The sequence below is a fragment of the Lotus japonicus genome, chromosome 1 (assembly GCF_012489685.1).
Source record: "Lotus japonicus ecotype B-129 chromosome 1, LjGifu_v1.2".
NCBI lineage: Eukaryota > Viridiplantae > Streptophyta > Magnoliopsida > Fabales > Fabaceae > Lotus > Lotus japonicus.
Genome location: NC_080041.1, coordinates 122,343,636 through 122,365,132, shown reverse-complemented (window position 1 = coordinate 122,365,132; position 21,497 = coordinate 122,343,636). Strand labels below are relative to the sequence as shown.

Below are 21,497 nucleotides of genomic sequence, written 5' to 3'. Positions count from 1 at the left end.
GTAAACCCAGTTTTTGATGTGTAAGATGTGTTAGTGTGACTTATTTTTCTTTTGGAGATTTTAAGAGTTCCACCTTCATGACCATAGATGTGTCACTGGGCAAATACAAGGAATACATTTCACTTCTTCTGAAGTGATTCTAAGTTGACTCTGATACCTTGTCCATGACTCTGATCACTTATGCGCTCTGATTATTCGTTTTTCATCTATGTCATAAGCTTTTCACTCTGAACTCTTATATAATTTAGCTCAGAATCTAGACTTTACTAACGTTTTCATCAAGTATTAGATTCAGGGGGAGCTAAGCTCAGAATCAAGCAGTGACTTGAATTCAGAATGAGCAAGATAAACTATTCACATCAGGATAAGTCTTATTCTATATCTCTAAACTCTGAGTGAATTCAGTTTAATGTTTAAGAATTGTTCATCAAAAATCTTAGTTTTGTCATCATCAAAAAGGGGGAGATTGTAAGATCAAGTTTTGATCTAGTAGTACAACTCTATGTTTTGATGATTACAAGTTAACCTTTTGATATGAACAATTGTGGTACTCTAACGTGTTTTTCTGAGTGTGCTATTTACAGGCTCTGACCCTGACTCAATTTCACACAAATCAGAAGCACTGTGTATAAAGGGTAACCCAAGCAACGCTTTCGCATTCACCATGTTCAGTATGAACAGTGGAAAAGCTTCAGAAGATCTGAAGCTATACAAACTCTGATGAGGACTCAGTCGCTAGAAGCTCTGATGATCCAGAAGTTCTGACAACCAAGAAACACTGAAGGTTCAGATGTTCCGATGGTGTAGAAGACTCTGAAGATCCAGAAGCTGAATAGTGGAAACTCTGAAGTCCAGAAGCAAGAAACTCTGAAGGCCATGTTCTTCCCTCTGAGTTCAGAATCAGAAGATACAATGGTCAGAGGATCTGTGCTTTCCCTCTGACTCTGATCAACCTGCTTCACAAGTTCCAATACGAAGCATTCCTCTGATCAGAAGTCTCCTAGGTTAAAAGGTCAAGTCGCTATCCAAGTACAAAAGCAAGTGTACCTTCCTGACGACCTACCTAACGTTCTCAGCCACAGCAGAAGCTGGATTTTCCAGAACTGCCCTCCAACGGTAGCATTTCCATGCAACGCTCAACCCTAATCCTTGGAGTATATATAGAGGCTGAAGATTGAAAGAAGCGGCTAGAAAAATAGAAGAAGAAAAAAATATAAAAGAAGCAATACACACGCGCAAGACATATTCTAAGCTTTCTTTTATCTTGTAATTTATTTTAGTTTACACTCAGCTTATTCAGAAGCAAACCCTTGTAAACACCAACCTCAAACAGTTGTTTGATTTTCCTTTAGGAGATCAAGGTTGATCGGATCCTAGAGAAGACTAAGAGAGTGAATCTTAGTGTGAGCTAAGTCAGTGTAATTGTTAGTCACTTGTAGGTTTCAAGTGCAGTTGTAACTCTTACCTGATTAGTGGATTGCCTTCATTCTAAGAAGGAAGAAATCACCTTAACGGGTGGACTGGAGTAGCTTGAGTGATTTATCAAGTGAACCAGGATAAAATCCTTGTGTGCTTTTCTATCTCTATCTTTTGCACTTAGTTCTCGAAAAGATTTGTTAAAATCTTTAAGGTGGTAGTTTTTGTACTGAAAACGTTATTCAAACCCCCCCTTTCTACCGTTTTTCATACCTTCAAACATTGTTTACATCGGATAAAAACCGATGTTAAAACTCAAAAATACCCGATGTGAAAACTAGTTTTTCTAGTAGTGTACCAGAGAAACTATCTCAAAGTTTGGTAGTCCAAGCACGCTCATGTACTCGGACCAAGGGACAACTATTACAAAATAATAAATATAGGTTCAATCTTAGAGGTAAATTTAAAATTAAGAAAACACGATTACTAATAAGTAATATCCAATAATAAGTTTGCATGATCTTATCTAAGTTTGCAACCGTCCAATGTATAAACAAGAGATATATCTCTCTGGTTCTCTCTCAATCTTTGATGACTAAGGTACTAAGTTTCGATAATTCTACTACCGAACAATACTATTAAATTACAACGACCTTCCGAGAAAAGATGCCTTAATTACTAAATCTCATTATGATAATAGTTTTTATTATTATCATCATTTGTGTTCTTTTTTATCTTTTTTTTTTGAAAGTTTTCTTTTTTATCGTAAACTAGTATTTTTTACCCGTGCGATGCACGGGAATATTCATTTTTTTATTGCGTAAAATTTTAAAATATGTGTTATTGTTGTTATATGTATTAAAAGATAATGGACATTAATATTAATATCACACACACCTATCATTATCATCCCCCAATGTGTACACACTTTAAAGTGTGTTACATTCTCACTACCGCTACACATTAGGGTGGTTGGTGTTAATAAGGGTGTGTGTAGTATTTTTAACAATGGCCAAAGATAATTTATGGATTAATAAAGGATAAAATTTAATTTTAGATATAAGAAAATATTAGTTTGTAAGTATTTTTATCATGATAAATGTGTTTGTTTTTATCTTGTAAAAAAAAACTATTTTATAAACATGTAAAAAGAAATCTAAGAAATAAAAGGGAGTTAAAAAAAAGGAGAGAAAAAATGAAAATACATGAGAGTATTAAGCTAGGAAAATTATGGGAGGTAAATTTGATGTGCATTTAGGTAATTTTCATATAGATTTTTATTTTTTGTTTCATGTGGAATGGAAGTAACTTTCCCATATGAGAGATAACCTCACATGATATGAATGTTCTCTACTCGAACATGATTTCCTTCAAAGAAAGACGTCTTACCCAAAAAGAAAGTAATTTTCATTTTTTTTGAGGTAACAGTAGTTTTCATATAGAATAATTGTTGATTGAGCACAAAAACATAAAAAAATGGAAAACATAAACATATTTTGACTCAGGAAGTTTTAATTCAGATCCTAGTATTGTGACCCGTGAAATACACGGAGATATTCATTATTGTTTATAATGTGTATTTTTTCATATTCTTGGTTATTTTTATAGATTTACGAAAAGAAGAATCATGAATTAAAAGAATAAAATTCATTTTAAATATAGGAATTGTTGAATCTGCTTCACACTGGTGTTGTCATGCCTGATTTGGGAGTTTATGCATCTTGAAGTTATGGCGGATTTGTTTTGCATTTTTTTAAGCCAAGAAAAGGTTTTTACTTAGATATCCAGATAACTTTACTATGGAGTATGTATATGATTCTCACATAGAAAAGAAGAGCTTACCTAGAACAAATTGTCGCCCTTGACTGGCTAAATCCCAAAATTTGTTGTACACTTGGTGTTTTCATCATTGCACCTTAAATTGCTCTATGTTGCAAGGTCTTCAGAACTTACACATAAGCTACTTAACGCTCAATTCCTAGTATGCTTCCATCAAACATGGTTCCTTTCAACTGTGTACCCAATCTCAAACTTCATCATCAACATCCCAAGTTTTTGGTCTTACACAAATGATCTTGCAAACTATATATTTGTGGTCATCCCAAGTTTTTGGTCTTACATAGATGATCTTGCAAACTATACATATATGTGCTACCTTTATAATCTTGCAAACTATATATTTGTGGCCATCATCATCGTCGCAACCTTATCGATTCCTAACAATGAAGAAAAGATTTAGTTGAATATAAATGCATTAATTCCATTGTAGTAATAACTAATAAACTAATTTCATAGTAAAGAAGATAATCAAAGCTAAATTGTCCATCCTTAATCGCATTCTAGATTACTTAATCAAATTAAAATCGATGAGGATGTAAGCATGGGATAAATTCATCTCTACCATGATGAACTTAAATAGAAAGTTTCTAAAATATAACAGTCTTCTGCAAACAATATGAGCTTGGGAAAGACGGATATTGTTCTGAACATGGCATGAAAAAACTAAAACGCATCTGAAAAGTTTATGAAGAAAAACTCATACCACGAAAACATACCATGCACTAATAGAGAATAAATGGTGAAAGTAAAAGCCAAGAAAAACTCAAACGCATCTAATGATGAAAGGAGTAAAAGTAAAAGCCAAATAGTGTAAAAGTCAGATATAGAAATGCTAGTGTAAAAGTCTTCCATCTTTTTACTTCATATTCACTATAAAGCACAATCAAATGCGCTAGTATCATATCTTCCTTTCCTATAATACATCAGTACTCCTATAGGAACTCAACAATGACTTCACTCCAATTCTTCTATTAGTGGTAGTATTCATCATCACATCTACATTACAGCTTCAAATGCATTTTGCAACTGTACATCTAAAAAGATAGTTAGGTCAACGAAATGTCACAGTACTTTTGACAAAAATATGTTTACCGTTACCCTTCTACTGTTGGATGAAAGCACATAAGTATTTCTATTATCCAACTACTTTTGCAAGGGACTTAATGCTTATCCCTGAGTTATATCAAGATCAAAGGTAGCGCCAAGGCTTGAAAAAAACTTTCCCCTCCAGTGAAATAGAATGGTCTTCTCCAGATATAGAATCCCAAGTTCCCAACCTAACTATCTAGAGAAAAGGTAATCTAGCATGTCATTTTCCTGCCATAGAAGGAAATTAAAATTAAAATAGAACCATAAAAGCAAGTGAACTAATAATAAGAAAATAAGAAATGAAGCATAAATTCATTCCCATAGAAGAAAACGAATAAGAGAATATGACACATGTGAATGATAGTAAAAGAGGTGAAAAGAAAAAAATTACACAATGTAGCATGAACAATAAGAAATAAATAACAATCAAAAATTGAAATAAAATTGAATATTGATACACACTATAAGTCTTGCTAAGTAGTGGAGAAAAAAGCAGTTATAGAAGTGAATATTGCTGCACTGGGTTTTCTTCGCATGAATGATGCATGCATATGTGTGCTAACTTTAGACATCAGCAACTTTCTTGGACAAATGTAAAGCTAAAATGTGTGTTTCATGCCTTCCAAGTTCATTCAACTAAAAGTAAATGTCAACTTTCTTTTTGTAAGTAAGCAGTTTCAATAGCGCACTATTCAGAGAAATTTATAAGTTGCTAGAATATAAAAGGTATATATTCAGAGAAATTTATAAGTTGCTAGAATATAAAAGGTATATTTGAGATAGAAACAGAGATAATACTCGAACTAAAATGGTAGAGCAGCAAATTACCATGTGTCCTGATTCATGTGTTTAAAAAAATCTGCATAAAAAAGGTATTTTTTCCAGAACAATATCCATATGTCTATCAAGACACAATTAGTTTTAATTTTTTTATCGATAACTCATTGATCATGAGGAACTGCTCAACTTTTGAACTGCTTCATGCAACCCACTAGTGTACAACCAAATCTCAATAACATGCCACATTTAGTAATCAGGGAGCTATATGAGGCATGGAACACTTTTATTATGAAAGAAAATAACATAAAAATTCAATATAAGTGACAAATTTAAACTTACTACGGTGAAACTATTAGTAAGCATAGGTGAAAGAGGCAAACAATCAAAATGGTGTTGTTCCCAATTTAGAACTTATTACTAATGAGTCCTCTGGTTCCTGAATAATGGTTGCTCCCTGAGACATCAATTTACAACAGCAAAACAGATTTTTTCATGTTCAGTAAAATTATCAAATGATGTCAAGTTTTAGGAGTGTTTTTTGCAAGTTTGGACATGGAGAAGAGAAATTTGAGTGATATACAATCTTCAGAACTTATGGTCATGCTTTATAATGTAAATACAATGTTGATTAGTTGTAAATTTTGACTTGGAGACTTCATAGTCATTATATTGCAGAATGTGTAGAGTTTCAAGTTTGCCAGGAGTAATTGATGAAATAATGCCTCAAGGAATGGCTTAAGTGTAGAGTTTGACGTGCACAAACAGAAAAGGATGAGGAAATGTCAAAAAGAAGCAAAATAAAAGAAGATTTTATACCGGTGTTGAAGATGAGGATTTTGATGAACGCCTCTCAACAAACACTCTGTCCCCTTTCCTTCTCTTTCAATCTTCCACCTTCTAGTCCAAAATCAAAAGAGAAATACAAATTAAAATAAAACCATAATAAGTGAAGTAAGTTGAACAGAAGAAACCTAGAATCAAAAGATTGAATAAAAGAAACAGGCATAAATCACATTTTTCAGCCTAGTTTATCTGAAGAACTAATAACAAATCATGTTGTTATATAAATTTCATAGTTTATCTGAGAGAAAACCTCACAAAACAGCCCTTTTAATCAAAATCTTCCTTTTGTTGAGCAATAAAAACATGGCAAACATCCACCAAGACTTAAATTCCCTTTTCCCGAGCCCTGAGCTTTTCAGCAGCCACATCAACATTTTGCTGCTTAATTCAACCAAATGAAGAAAAGAATTTTTCAGCAATGAAGAAACATGAGTGCAGAAGTATCAGTCTCACTTGTTTGTGCGGGTGGACTTTGTAAAGATAATCATTTATACGAAACACAACCAATCATATACTTTAGCGATTAGAATTTCCTGTTATCAATTTCTCTCCTTTTTTTCCAGGCAAAGATGAACGAAATCTATTAAGATTTTTTTGTTGAAACCTCCATTAAATTTATAGTAACAGAAAAAGCACTTGTGAATTTTCCCCAAATAAAAGTGAAGACTTTGCATGGAAAGTAAGAATAGCATTCAAACCCATCTTCATTATCTGTCAGAAAATACATTGAGATTGAAGATTGAACCTGTGCGAGAAGACCAAAAAGAGATGACAACAGGTAAACCCTCCAAGCCAAGCCTCTCAGTATTGCTAAAGCAAATTCCCTGGGTGAAAACAAAAACAAACATGACATAAAGGAACTGCTGCAGAAACAGTATCATTATTGATTTCAAGCAAAATTGTGAAAGACAAAAATAAAAGGAGTAAGCCCGAATTCCACGAACATATACAGAAAACCAAAACCCATTTAATAATCTCAGATTCACATTTTTTAAAATCCAAATAACATAATTGGTCAAAGAAAACCAAAAAGAACTTAAATTTACAACTTTGCGTTGGAACTGATTCATATCTAATAAAAATCAGTAAGGATTTAAGTTGAAGAATCTGTGAATGGAGAGTGGAAGAGGGTTAAAGAACTTACCTTGTAGTCGCTCGCAGATGGAGAGATATGGTGGTGAAACTGTTTCAGATTAAACAAAAAATAATCACAATCAGTGATCGAAATGAGGGGTCTGTGAAGATGAAAAGGGGTTGAAAGGAGAAGGTGGGAAAAAGGTAAGGAGAAGGTTGTTCTTACCTGATTGAAGATCAGAGCTCCCCAATCTCCATCGTGTTCACCGCCCCGAACCGCAGAGACACCATCGTGTTCGTGTTCAATTCTCTCTCTCTCTCTCTCTCATGTGAGCAGCGGCGCTGCTAGGTTAAGGGCACGGGGAAGGGCGAGGGAGGGTGTCGAGGAGGTGCTGAAATCAGAGGCAGACACGGAAAAGCAGTGTGTCTGAGAAAAGGTTTTAAACGACTTGAAACCTAGAAACGGCTGAGAGAAGGAGAAAAGGAAGAAGGTAAGGTGAAAGGGTATACAGTTTTGAAACTGAAAACCGTTTCACTAATTTAATAAATCCATTGAATGAAAGAATGAATGAAATTGATATGAATGAACGGCTGATATCAAACCTGAGTGAAATAAAATGACTTTTTTACAAAAATATCCATACCCAGCTTTCATAGATATTGAAATAAATTGCTGAAGGATTTTTTTGCCCCCAAGGCTGCAAAACTTTGCTTTTATATATATTATAGATTATAGATTATAGATGGATGTCAGTGTTTGTTAAAAAACGGTTGTGTATCCCTTCTAAAAAAATATTTATTTACCGATAATTTGTGTTCTTGCCTTTGCGTCCCAATATATTTGTTGCCATAGAATTATGGATATCATACGAAGGTTGGTTGGCCTAATGAGAGAAGATTCATATTTAAGAGCCGTTATCTTCTTTTTCTTTTAGGTAAGCTGTTATTGTTGAGTTGAGGAAGAAAGCCAGCCAAAAAAAAAAAAATGAATTGCATGAATGGAGAAGATGACCAATCAATGGACGTTTTAAACCTACTTTTTTCAAATCAATTTTTTCATGTTTTGTTTTCTATTTTTTCATCATATTCTCACACGTATTTATTTAATTGAAAATTTTCTTTCTTTTCCCTCTTGATTTTTTCTTCTTCTTTAGAAAAACACCACTCTTTCAAACACTATAACGCATGGAAATTAAGAAAATTTGATTATTATATTATTAATTTTAAAAAGTTGATATAATTTGAGAATAACTTTAATGCAATTAAATAAAAATTATGTATATTTCTTAACGGGTCTCATATTACAAGTTACATTTTCCAATATCTATGAAGTAGAGTATTAGTTACATTTTTCATGTTTACCCTTAAATATTAAATATGAAAGAGATAGTGTGATTTTAGAAAAGTTTTAACTTGAAGAGAAAAATTCATGAGTAATAGGATACTCAATAAAAGTTTTTACAAATTTATTACTAGTAACTACTTTTTTTAATCTTAAACAATGAAGTAAACATAATTTATAAAGTGAGACGGAAGGAATAGTTTTAAGTGAGTAATGGATAATCAAAAGAAAAGATTATGCTTATATACACGTCATCAAAGCGACATAATATAATTTAGTAATAAAGTTGTTCAGTTCACAATTAGGAAAGCGATTTTAGGCTCATAGGACAATTAATGCAGTGAAAAACAAAGTTAAAGGACATTGTAAATATCACACACAACAAGGCATTGGATGATGGGAAAGAGTTAAGGCCTCGTGTCTTTTCCGACACATCAATAAATATGATTGGATTTTGTGAGGTCTTCATCAATTCAAGGACACAAATTTCGGTTCTTGAGTAGGGACTGAATTGATGATCCCACAAAATCCCATGTCTGGGTCTGTTGGCTGTAAAAGTTTGGTGGAAGTTAGGCAAAGAAAACCGGTAGACTTTAATGCCAACAATTGTGACAAATCACATTGACACACAACCCAGCTGTTTAATTCTTCAAAACCCATCATTCAATTTTAGATAACTGTCACTTTCTCCTCTTCTTTACACTAGCATGTCATTAAGACACACACAAAGGGTGTTGAGTTGTGATTGTGATAAAGTTTGTGCCTTTACTCATCTAAGTTTTTCCATATTTTAGAACAAAATATGGTTTTGGTAAGCTTTTGAAGTTTCCATTGTTGTGTAACTTCACCAACTTGGCTTATATTGCCTTCAACCCCCTAGATTTCAGCTTGTTATTCACAGAACCGTGTGATTAGAAACTTCTCCGTGCATGTTTAGAAATTTTTCTACGATTGACTCTGAAGTCAAAATCATTTTGTGGAGAAGCTTCTATAAGTAGAGAAGCTTCTATAAGTAGCTTCTGTGTGAATATTGAGAGAATCGAAATTGATCCAAACACACTATGTATTGATTTTGAATTCTGATCCTCCATGTCTCTTTTAGGTGTCAGGGTCATTGTAATCTAATCAAATGTAATGCTTTGCTTCCTCTCTTTCAAGATCACAACTAGAGGCCAACACTTATTTAAGGTGCATTCTAAGTGTTTATTTGGTGCTCTATAAGGAAAGTGCTTTAACTCACCAGCTGTGTAAGCTTGTCGGTTGTGTAGCCTACACAAGTCCTTCTCTGAAAGCCTTGCCTTGAGCCACTGAGCTAGACAAAGGCTTTGGTTTGGCCAAACCACATCATTCTCATCTTCCATTGGTGGAGCTTGTTTTTCCCTACTACAAAAACATTTGCTGAAGGTTTCAGCTAAACATTTTTTGAAGTTTTCACCTGTGCTGCTCCTTCTGCCAATATCAAATAAGCCATTTTGATAAACCTCCCATTACAATGCTTTACTTCATTATATCCTTTGTCTCCTTTGTCCTCCTTTCCAAGTCCTTTACTAGTAAGGAAAGAGGGACAAAACTAGTTTCAACAGGGTTTTTGAGGAACCTGTCCAATTTTCTAGTTTCTAGGCTCAGGACAGGAAACATTCCTTCTAGTTTTTCTCATTTTTCTCTTGGTATGCCATTGAGAAAGAAGAGTTTAGTATCTAAAGTGGAGAATGGGGAAAAGGGTGACAAGGTTTGTCTCTTGGATTTGCCTGATTTGCCATTGGAGTGTATCCTTGAGCACCTTTCACCATCTGAGTTAACCAATGTGGCAGCAGTGTGCACTTCTCTCAGAGGTAGATGTCTAAGTGATTATTTATGGGAGAAACACATGGAGAGGAAATGGGGTAACGTGTTTAGTGATGCTGCTTATAGACAATGGAAAGTACATCTAGCTTCCAGAGACAGATTGAAGATCTCAAATCAGCACAAGCAGAAAGGAATGTTTGATTTCCTTCATGGTTTTCACCCCTTCTTATGGATCAAATCAAAATCAGGAAAAGCTAGACAATCAAGGACTTCATTGCCAGATGATTCAGTTTTTGCTCTTTATCTTTCTCTTGAGAGTGGGAAATTTTGGTTCCCTGCTCAAGTTTATAACCGCGAGGTAACTAGTTTCAGATAATCTGATTTATGACATGTTAGTAGCAATGCTTCTCTTAAACTTAGTGATTAGAAGTTACCAATATTTTGCTTTTTGGGAATCTATGTAATTATTTCACACTTTTCTTTTTCAGAATGGTCATGCTGGGTTCATGCTCTCATGTTATGATGCACAACTTTGCTATGACTCTAGAACTGACACCTTTCAGGCAAGGTATGTAGAAAAGTTTACTCCTTCAGAGCTTAGATGCCAATGTATTTGTCTACCTGTTTAACTGTTCCTTTGGTTAGTTAGAATTTGAAGCTATACAAAAAGTTTAGCAGCTTAGCATGTTTGCATCAGCTTCTATTTCTTCATAATCAATTTTGAAACTTAATAGCTACTCACAGAAGCTTCTCCGCATAATTGATTATGACTCCTGAATCAATTGTAGGATCTCTACATTTTCACAATTTTTTTAAAGGTTGATAAGGTCATCCCTCTCTTAACATCAAGAATTTCATGTTTTCTGACAGGTATTCACCTCATGGGAGATGGACAACGGAGGAAAACATTCAATGGGACCGGTTGAGAGTACCACCAATTGACTCTTCTCCAAATGTTCTTCATACCTCTGACTGTTTGGATGACTTAAGGCCTGGGGATCATGTTGAGATCCAGTGGAGAAGAAACAAAGAGTTTCCTTATGGTATTGTGCACTGTCAAAACTTCTATTTACTATAGATTTTTGGATTTTGGTTACTGCAGTCATAAATACTCTACATTCACGCATTCATGGTATTTGGACTGCACGATTAAGATTGGACGACTCAGATTCGGTGATTGTGTGAATGTAGAGATTCCGACTACTATAGGGGATCCATTACCTAGATTTTTAGCTGCTATCAATGCTTCTGACTTGTCGAAATATTTTCTAAATTATCCTGCAACTGGGTATCATACTTTTGTCAATAACAAATATTAGTGTTAATTTGGTCATAATATGTTTGATTTTCTTCATGTAATAATTTTTGGAGTGCTTTGTTGTAGGTTGGTGGTATAGTGTTGTAGGTCATTTAGAAACATGTCAAGGGATTGGGAACCATTGTCATTGTCACAATAATGGTAAGAGAATCCACTGGTGCCCTTTTGAAATTGGGTTTTCATTCTATTGTATCTTGTGGTAAACAAGATTGAACAGAGAATCTGTTTGGATGTAGACCAAAGAGTTTATATAGTGTTGTTTTTAGTAGATAAGTCTCACTAAGTGTTCTTTGGTCCATATCCAAACAGGCTCGAAGTTCACAAAATTAAACAATGATGTTGTGAATTGTGATATTTGCTACACAAAGTTTTAGAAAATTAACTGACAAAAGAAGTGTTGTTGACAGATATGGTGATTTTGGAGTTCACCCAATACTCAGCAGGGTCCAGATGGAGACAAGTAGTGATAAACAGGAAACATCATAGAGAACAAGGCAATGAAATTGAAGGCTTCTATGGGGGGATCAGGAAGCTGCAAAGCAAGGAAGAAATTACAAGGTGGAAAAACTTGTGGCCAACAAAAACTGTGGAATAGCATGATTGATAACTTAGGTGTGTAGATTAAGTAGTCCACCTTCCTCAAATGTGAATGTGAAGGTAAAGGATTAGTTTGTCAAAGAATGATGTCATTCCTAACAAAACAAACAAAGGCATAAAAGTCGAGAGAGTAGTGTGGAAGGATTTATGACGGTAACTTGTACCACATCAATTTTTAAACATTCATATCTACTTTCAATTTTATCTCATCTTTTTTTATTTTTTCTTTGTTTTTATCAGATCACTTTCCATATCTCGCATAATCTCTTTAATTTCTTTATCTCATATAATCTCTTTAATTTCTTTATCTCATTAGGTTTTTCTTTTTTATAAGCATCTCATTAGGTGAATGTGTAAATTGGTGGTGAACATATTTTTAATAAATGATAGTGTAAATGTCACACTTTTTTACTAGTTTTGTATTTTTTTTTCTTTTGTCTCCAACCTCGTTTCTCTAAAATTAGGGGTGTTCGCGGATTGGATTAGATCGGTTTTGAGGAGAAAAATCATCCGATCCGATCACATCGGTTTTATGATTTTGTCATCCAATGGATTTTTTACTAAATTCAAATCCGAACCAATCCGATCCAATCTATAGCGGTTTGGATTGGATTGGATTGTTCGGTTTTTTTTTTCACTTTTTTATACTTTGAAATTGTGTTGTATAAATTTTAAAAATATATAATATATGATAAATACAATGATACATAATTTATAACATTAATATAACATTCATAAATTATAACATAGTCAACATATTTTAAAATTATGATTATAATTGTTTACTTTGATGCATGTATATAGTAAACTTTGATGCATGTGTGATATAATCAATATATCAATATATATACAATAAATATGTACTATGTAAGTGTAAATGGAACGATATATGTATAACTAAAAGTATACATATTTGTGAATGTTCGGTTTGGATTGGATTGGTTCGGTTTTGGAAATCAAATCCGAAATCCGATCCGATCCAATAAATAATTTCGGTTTTTTCAATTTTCAGTCCGTTCGGTTTTCGGTTTGATTGGATTTCGGTTTTTTTGGATCGGTTTGTCGGTTTTGTTTGGATTGGTTCGGTTATGAACACCCCTATCTAAAATAAACATATTTATAATGGAAGGCCATCTCTTTGTATTTAGCTTAATTACATGTTCAAATAAAAAAAAACCTTAATTACACTTTTTTTCTCTGTAGTTTAAGGAACGCATGATTTGGGTATATATAATTTTCAGTTGCTCAAATTAAGTTATTCTACTTTAAAATTGAACAAAGTTTCAAATGTAAATTTGTCATTCAATAACTTATAAAAACAATTGACACATATCTCAATTTTTATTGTCGAAAGTGAATAAATCATCTTTAAATGTCAATGACGTAAAAAAGTTCTGATCCACATTAACTTTTTTTTATTAGTTATTAAATAACAAATTATCATCTAAACCAAATTTATTCAATTTTTAAGTAGAGAAACTTAATTCTAAACATTTGAAACTATAGGACTAAAATCAAACATTCAGAAAACTATAGGGACTAATGTGCAATTATGCCTAATTTATGGATCAATTAGTAAGTGTTTATTCAACTTTTATTCCGCCAAAGACCGACCGGAGCTCGGGTGCGGGTTTTGAGTGGTAGACAAATGCTTACGTGTCTTACTTATGTGTTAAATGAATCCTATGTAGAATTTTTTTATTTAATCCATTACGTATACTAATCCCTAATTCAATTTAACTCTAAATTAAACACACAACCCAATAGATTGGACTGATGAGGAAACAATAGAATAAATCATTTATTTATTTCAAATTTTGATGTGATTAGATTTTTGGAAAAAATTAAGCTCATGATAACAAATTAGGGTCATACTAAGAATCTGCAAAAATATTTGGGGAGTGACCAAGAGTTATTATAGAAAATCTACAAATTTTGATGTTATTATTTCTTACGTTAATTTCGAATGACTATTATATTGATGCTATAAATTATTTATCATTGTATTGATTATATATTATATATATTTTAAGATTTATACACTACAAATTTGAAGGAAAAAAATAAATTAAAAAAATTAATCCAACCCAAATAGTTATAGATGCATCGAGTCAGATTTAAATTTAGAGAAAAATCCATTAAAGGATAAAATACAAAACTAAGAGATAGGTTGATATGATTTTTCTCTGCAAAATCGATACAATCTGCGAACAACCTTATTATCAGCCCTAAATACACCCCTAACCGAGTTCACTCTCTTTTTTGAATGTTAACCGGATTCACTCTAACAAAAGTAAAATAAGTGTCTATCGTAGGATTTTTCTAATTCGTATTGGGTCAATATCCAACTCACTTATCATACCATTCAAACTAGCAAAGAGAGCTCTTATTTTTTTTTTCCATGATATATGTACTCCACTCCACGACAATGAAGTAATGAACTAAATAATTGATTAATTAATTTAATAAATTCATCATGAATATAATTCACATAACTGAGAAATAGACAACAAAAAAAAATTACTCAAAAAGAAGAAGACAGTACCATACCACCAAACTCACAGAAGAAGAGAAGGCAAGTTTTCAAAGAAACCCAGAAGAAAACTCTTCACAACAAGGTCGTCGTTGCTTTCTCCTTCACTGCGATGATCAACGGTGGCCCATCTGGTTTCAGTGCGTCAATTCTCTTCTCCGAACTCTGGGGTGTTCATTTTCCACACCCCTTTCGATTTTTCGATTTGTTTTCGTATTCTAAATGCTTCGTTTTCTGTGTGTTTTTCGCAGCAAATGCTCCTATCACAAGGGCTTTCATCGTCGCTTCGGCGCTTTTCACAATCTTCTTCGGGATCCAGGGTCGTTTCAACACGTTGGGGTTGTCTTATCAGGTGCCCTTTTGCGTTTTTTGTTCTCTAAGTAGGCTCATTGTGCTGTTTTTCTGATGGTTTTGCTTCTGGGTTTTGCTTCTGATTCTCATGTGTGTTAGGAATGAATTGGGTCTGTCTTTGATTTTGATCATCTGGGTCTATTTGGTTTGCTTCCAATGTGGGTGTTTTTGGTTTATTTTTCTATTTATTGAGTTGGATTTTGTATTAAGTTTCCTAGCATCATATGTGAATGTGTGATGATGATATAGGATTGATTCTCTTGGGTAAATTTGAGCTTCAGATTAGTTTCACTGTTACTCTTGGAATTGTACTGAGGGATGATGCTACTAGTGAACAAAGTTGATGGGAGAATAAAAATTAAGATATTGTGCCTTTTTGGCAATTGTCATGTCACACAAACCGGAACATATTGGGCATTTACGATATATCTTAAGCTGTCTTCTCCTCAATCTGGCAGGATATCTTTGGAAAGCTTCGCCTTTGGAAGTTGATTATATCCATATTTTCCTTCTCGTCAACACCGGAGTTGATGTTTGGACTGTATCTGCTATATTACTTCAGGGTCTTTGAGAGACAAATAGGTTCCAATAAATACTCGGTAAGTAATCTGTGTTTATTTTCGGAACCAAGTTCTGGCTAATAAAAAACCGAGTTTATACGTTTGCTCTTGGTGTACGTTGTATGTGGTTTTGAAATATCTGCATGTTTTTTGCAGGTATTTATTGCGTTCTCCGTATTAAATTCACTACTGTTTGAGGCTGTTGCTGTAGCACTTTTAAAAGGTAGTATTCTCAATACTGGCCTTTATCATACATTTCACCTCTCTTATTAGTGTCTCTTTATATGCATTTTCTTGTTATACATTTTGCATCATATTTTTGGTTGTGCATGTCACATCTGTTAATGCATTTTCTTGTCTCATCTTTGACCTTTTGCATTTGGTGAGCCTGTTCAAATATGTTTTAAGGGATGACCATTTATGTTTGGATATATGATAATCTGTTTATTACTTCCCTTTTATAAAATGATAATGTACATATAAGTTCAAACTTTCTTAAGTTTAAACCATGGTAGTCAAAATCCCGATTTCAATCTACGATCACATGATTAGTAGGTGGCCGGCGATTTAGGATGAAAAATCCTAATCTGGCTTAGTCCCACTGAAACTGTGATTTTAATCCCAAAGCCACAGCAGAATCCCGATTAATGAATTGGAGGAAACTATGATTTGTATTCGGTTTTTTATGTGTGTCCTTACTTGACTCGATTTCACATTTTCACTAATACCCTAACCCTAAATTTTTTGAAAAAGATTCTTCCGAATGCGAGACTGTTTATCACCTTCCTTGTGCTCCATACGAGAGCTCTCAGTGAGTTCTTTGTTCTCTGTCAATGTTTCTTTTGTTCGGGAGTTATCTGTTATCAAGCGAGTTCTCCGTTCGTTCCTTGTTGGATTATTCTTTCCTTGTTGGATTCTTCTTCTTCTTTTTTTGCTATTTTATATGCATACATGTGAATTTTGCGAAGTCTTATGATTAGATTTATGTTTTTCACCCCCTTTCCGATTAAAGGAAAAATCCCGAGTTTGATTTGCTTGGTTTAAATTAAACAGTGCTTTCATTTCTAAATGTCTCATTCTCATTGCCATTTAGGCTAGGCCTTGCAAATTTCTTGACTATACACATTGAGGTCTGTGTTCTTCTTGTTGACCATAACAAAGTTGAGGTCTGTGTTTGAATTTTTATCCCATTTGGTGTTAAAACCTTGTCTACAATGGATTTCTATAATATTCAAAACGGTTTAGAATTTCTTTTGATTTAAGGATCATTTAGTGAATGAATTTTAGGACATTTAGCATTGTACAATTATATGTCAACATGACTGAAATATTATTTATAGGTAACATAACAATATAAAAAATTATTTTGCGATCTAAACCGTGCCTTAATTGTGGGTCTGGTTTACTTCAAAGTTCAACCTGCCTACAATCAACTTGTTATTTTTTTACATTCTAGTGAGTGGGTGCTTGAGCTGAATGCTTTTCTTGAGGTTCAGGTCTATAATTTAAATGGACACAACCTGGCAGGCCGGCACCTTGCGAAGTATTGGTGACAATAATTTTGGCAGTCTATTAGGGCAAAACATTTTGTCATTTGCTATAGTAAAGTTTCAAGAGTGCGAGACTACCTTGGAGGTTTGTGTTTTAGACAGTGACCAATCCACCACCACTGCCATACCCAGCCTTTTACGTGAAGGGTGAAGGAGGAGCTGCCGGACTGTGACACTTGTAGAATTTATTATTTGACTAAGTTTGGACAATTCAGAGACTGGTTCTCAATGTATGAGGAATTACAGTGTCATTAGATGGAAAGCAGAAAGGAAAAATCAGAGAAAGAAACTTCTCTGCCCAGGCATAAGCCACCCCACACTATCCAAGTGATTGCCTAACCTCCCTCCTCGCCCTGCCCTCTTCATACTCACCCTCCCTCTAAAGTCTAAATGATTCCCACATCCTCTCCCACGCTCCCATGCTTCTAGGATTCCGCATAACAGAATCCTCTCCACCCTTTTCCCCATCATTTTCCATCCTACCCCTACTCCACTTCTTCCTTGGACAATACACCCTCAATGGAGGCCCATGAATGGGTCCATCATATCATATGTAAATAAGAGAAGGGAGTGAGAGGGAGATCTATCTAGTCATTTGAGTGAGAATCTGGGCCTTAAGGCAGGGAGGTTTATAGACCCTTGAAGATCTGCAGGGTTGTAATTGAGGGAGATTTTCCCTATACCATGCAATAAAATACCAGTTTCTATATGAATTCTTCCCATCAAGTTTGAAACTTAAGAAAGCATATTACTTGTTTATTGTAGACCATTTGCTTCCTAGCAATAACATACTTTTTGTCATTCTGAATGATATATTAATGACCTGCCAATCCATCTTCTTTATAGCGCCAAATGGCCCATTCATAATATGTAAGAATTTGATAGAGTAGTTTACTGTGGATAACATGTAGATACTGAATCTTTAATTTGATAGAGCAATTTGCTGCTTAAGATTTTATCATGTGATCAGTTTCGTGTGGCTTTGTGTACCTTGTTTAGAGTGCTGAGCATTTTTAGGGGAAAAGTATGATGTTTATTCTTACTGTTAGAGTTTTATTTCACTCCTTGCAGATCCGACTGCAAACCTAGTCACTCCGGGACCTTATGGCCTTATATTTGCTTCATTTGTACCCTTTTTCTTTGACATTCCAGTTTCTACTCGGTACCGTGTATTTGGTTTCCATTTCTCAGATAAGACATTCATATATCTAGCAGGTCTTCAGGTATTTGAACTGAGTTGTGTGCTTTTATATAACTTATACATGACTAGAACCATTCAGCATCTGAAAGCTAATTTACTTTATTGTAGCTTCTATTGTCGTCATGGAAAAGGTCCATTTTACCAGGGATGTGTGGCATCCTTGCTGGTTCCTTATACCGCTTGAATGTCTTTTACATCCGGAAAGCAAAGGTAATTTTAAGTCTGAAGTTTGACGTTTTGTTATTTTAGTTTTTAGCAATTATATGTACGCACATTTAGATGGCTTGTAATTTGTTAACCTGTTTTGTGGATGATAGTTTTCTCGAAGGAATGTAGGGTGATAATTCATCGACTTTGGTGTAAATCAAAATCAATCTTACTCCAATCAATATGATTTTATTGGCATCATTTGATATAACTTAAGATTGGCATGAAATAAAATATACTTTTCCAGCAAAAGTTCATACCTTTAGATCCCACACTTATGATTGTTCTAATTTCTGAAGTTTGGTGAGATAGATCATGCATCAATAGTCAGACTGATTTAGGTCACTTCCTATCTGGAGTTATATTTATACACTGATCCATATACTTGATTTTGTTTAACTTTTCTAAAATTTGCATGCAATACCAACATGAGAATATTGCCACAATGCATATACTTAAGTTTATTTAAGCCAGCTTCTTTATGTAGTAATGCAGGCACTTCTTGAACATTGAATATAAACCATTAGGTTACGTACTTGTAGTTTGAATTTTTCAAAATTTAGTGTGTGGAAATTGACATAGTAATTACTCATATATCGACAGTCGCATTGATTGAAATCTCTTTCCGCATATTTTGAACTTTGTTTCTTAGAGGTAAAACTAAATTTTAAATCTTTCAAATGCTACGTTTGTTGCTTATGATTGGCATTTCTTTAAGATCCAGTGAAAATTTTGGGATAGAATAATTGAACTTTTCATTCTTGCAATGCATTTTATAACTTCACAACTCCATCTAGAATTTTCTTGGGTGTTATATAGTATTCTTCAGATTAGGTGCTGCCTGGCCTTTTAGCTGTAAACCAAGTAAACCAAACGCTAGCTTGTGATCATGTTCTTGTTCGAGATATACGGGGATAACAATTTGTGATTATGTCACTAACTATCAATGTGACTCATTGTCTCTTCTTTGTGCTTCCTGCTTTGTCAAGGTATATAGGTATCTGCCTAGGGGCTGCGTGCAAGTTTGCTATATAGTGTATATTGTCATTCTATCCCCCATTATGTTACCTTCATTCACCTATTATTCTGAAATGTAAACAACCATGGAAAACATTAGTATTTTTGTAAAGTTTAGACTAGTAGTGTCTCCCTTTTTCTCTGTTTCCCTATAATTTGAATCCATTATTTTGAACAATGATACAGTACAGGTTATTAGATTTGAAGTTGTTACTTATGTGCTTATACTATCCTACATTGCAGATCCCAGAGTTGATTGCATCATTCTTTTCACGGCTTTCTTTGCCATCTATGGGGAGTCCTCGTGCCCCATCAACAAGGAATGTTGTGGGGAACATTCCATCCTACCCAGCTCGCCCAGTGGAGGCAAGTTTTACTTAATGCCTGTAATTATTTATGCTTTGATTGGCTTAGGCAGCTATGCATTTATGGTTCTGAGGGCTCAATCATCTTTCTACGGAGTCATGATATTAGCATCTAGGTGTATGTTCAATAATCTCGTAAAGAAAGCTGATTCCCTTTCATCACAATCATTATAGCTTGTAAGCCTTTAGCTTGCAGCTTCTCTTAAACCATATGATTCCTTACTTCAAATATCTTCTTCACAAGCTGAACTCGTTAAAGTTGGTTTGCGCTGGAAGTAAGTCAAGCCCTCGAGCTAGCTCGCAAGCTTATCATGGCTCCATCTCTTAAGAGCTCACTAAGCTCGACTCACGAGTTAGCGCATATTTAGAGCTGATTTTGGAGCTTTGCTCAGATTGCATTATCAAAATATCTGTCTTGTCCAAAATGGATCTTAAACTACATATTAGCTGAGAAGTTTGTCACGCAGTTAGATGTAATGATTTACGGCATTACATTCAATGTGAGCATTCCTTGGCCCTTAATCTTGGATAAACCTGTTAAGATTATAGGTGATTCTGTACTTCTTGACAATTCTTATAATTTTGTTTCGTTTCCTTATAAATTATCTGTTAATTGCAGAGAAACTATCCTGCTCCAAATCAATCTGCAGTAGAACCATCAGAGGACTCAATCGCCACTCTCGTTTCTATGGGCTTTGATAGGAATTCAGCCAGACAAGCCTTAGTGCAGGCCAGAAATGATGTCAATGTGGCTACAAACATCCTACTGGAGGCACAGTCCCATTAATGGCATAAATTTTCTGCATCAAAGAGTGCCAGATTATTCTAAACTGATAGATGGAAGTCCAATCATGAAGTGTTGGAAATTGACTAATTATGATGTGAGGATGCTCGTGAACTTGGCCATTCTTGGTATCATCCTACAGGATTCCTCATTTGGAGGACCATTTTTCCCACCTTAACTTTGAATGTCTTAGATATCAATCTTAGAACTGGTATTGATAGATAAATCAGTGAGAATTAGGAGCCTGTACAAATTTACTTGCAGCATATTGAAATCATGCGTGTCCTTTTATGAATTGTGAATCGTATATCTGTAGTGGCAGGTTCTTTATGCAGTTTTTCTGGTGCACATGGAGGCTGGTTCCATGCTGCTCTGAAAAATCATCAACAATGTCACCCCGATGAGTCCGCGTCCTGTCTAAAATGAAGTTTGTGGGAAAATCATCCCCACTCCCCTAACTTCTGTGTCTTCAATGGTAAAGGAAATAAGGGGAAAAATAAATATGACATATATAAGTATAATGAAATAAGTTAAGGAAAGAAATTAAGGGATTTAGAAGGTGTTTGGTTACGCGGTTGAGGCCTTCAAAATTGCATATTGAGTCTCAAAACGTGATTCACCCCAAAAAGAAAAACATGTTTGGTTTCAACCTTCAAAATCGAGTCAGTGTCAATTGAGTTTGAGGCCAAACTGCCTAGGGTAGCTTCTACGTCTAGGAGAATTGATTTTCAATTGGCAGTTGAGCTTCAATTGGTTTTTGATACCCTTTAAACAAGCAATCAATTTTTTTTGTACTAGTGTTTTCATTGTCAATTGTTTTAGTATATTCCACCCAATAACCTCCGG

At 34.3% G+C, this 21,497-nt stretch overlaps 2 protein-coding genes and 1 long non-coding RNA gene across 6 annotated transcripts; 2 read left to right on the top strand and 1 right to left on the bottom strand.

Annotated features, from left to right (window-relative positions):
- Nucleotides 1-4,061: 4,061 nt before the first annotated feature.
- On the bottom strand, nt 4,062-7,669 carry LOC130730068 (uncharacterized). 4 transcript variants are annotated; one of them, XR_009016224.1, is made up of 6 exons: nt 7,268-7,669; nt 7,112-7,150; nt 6,713-6,791; nt 6,218-6,345; nt 5,941-6,021; nt 4,062-4,572 (listed from the first exon to the last, which is right to left on the bottom strand). It is a non-coding gene; the product is annotated as an uncharacterized LOC130730068 (long non-coding RNA). The 4 variants fall into 4 exon arrangements; XR_009016222.1 differs by having other exon boundaries at nt 5,941-6,018; nt 7,268-7,653; XR_009016225.1 differs by lacking the exon at nt 6,218-6,345 and having other exon boundaries at nt 4,086-4,572; nt 7,268-7,619.
- Nucleotides 7,670-8,861: 1,192 nt separating this feature from the next.
- LOC130730067 (F-box protein At2g26850-like) lies at nt 8,862-12,302 on the top strand. Its single transcript, XM_057581952.1, has 5 exons — nt 8,862-10,526; nt 10,657-10,736; nt 11,039-11,211; nt 11,553-11,627; nt 11,894-12,302. The coding sequence occupies exons 1-5, from the start codon at nt 9,876-9,878 to the stop codon at nt 12,079-12,081; spliced, it is 1,167 nt and encodes a 388-aa protein (XP_057437935.1). The 5' UTR covers nt 8,862-9,875; the 3' UTR covers nt 12,082-12,302.
- Nucleotides 12,303-14,595: 2,293 nt separating this feature from the next.
- LOC130730066 (rhomboid-like protein 20) lies at nt 14,596-20,946 on the top strand. The gene is made up of 8 exons (XM_057581950.1): nt 14,596-14,756; nt 14,868-14,968; nt 15,426-15,566; nt 15,684-15,750; nt 18,149-18,300; nt 18,387-18,488; nt 19,746-19,868; nt 20,487-20,946. The coding sequence occupies exons 1-8, from the start codon at nt 14,729-14,731 to the stop codon at nt 20,652-20,654; spliced, it is 882 nt and encodes a 293-aa protein (XP_057437933.1). The 5' UTR covers nt 14,596-14,728; the 3' UTR covers nt 20,655-20,946.
- Nucleotides 20,947-21,497: the final 551 nt, after the last annotated feature.

What these genes read in the sequence shown, in the direction of transcription:
- LOC130730067 (XM_057581952.1), top strand. Translation starts at nt 9,876, where the DNA reads ATGCTTTACTTCATTATATCCTTTGTCTCCTTTGTCCTCCTTTCCAAG. An exon ending in CTCAAGTTTATAACCGCGAG is followed by an intron (nt 10,527 to 10,656) that starts GTAACTAGTTTC and finishes TTTCTTTTTCAG; the next exon opens with AATGGTCATGCTGGGTTCAT. An exon ending in TTGTCATTGTCACAATAATG is followed by an intron (nt 11,628 to 11,893) that starts GTAAGAGAATCC and finishes TGTTGTTGACAG; the next exon opens with ATATGGTGATTTTGGAGTTC.
- LOC130730066 (XM_057581950.1), top strand. Translation starts at nt 14,729, where the DNA reads ATGATCAACGGTGGCCCATCTGGTTTCA. An exon ending in TAGGTTCCAATAAATACTCG is followed by an intron (nt 15,567 to 15,683) that starts GTAAGTAATCTG and finishes TGTTTTTTGCAG; the next exon opens with GTATTTATTGCGTTCTCCGT. An exon ending in TGCTGTAGCACTTTTAAAAG is followed by an intron (nt 15,751 to 18,148) that starts GTAGTATTCTCA and finishes CACTCCTTGCAG; the next exon opens with ATCCGACTGCAAACCTAGTC.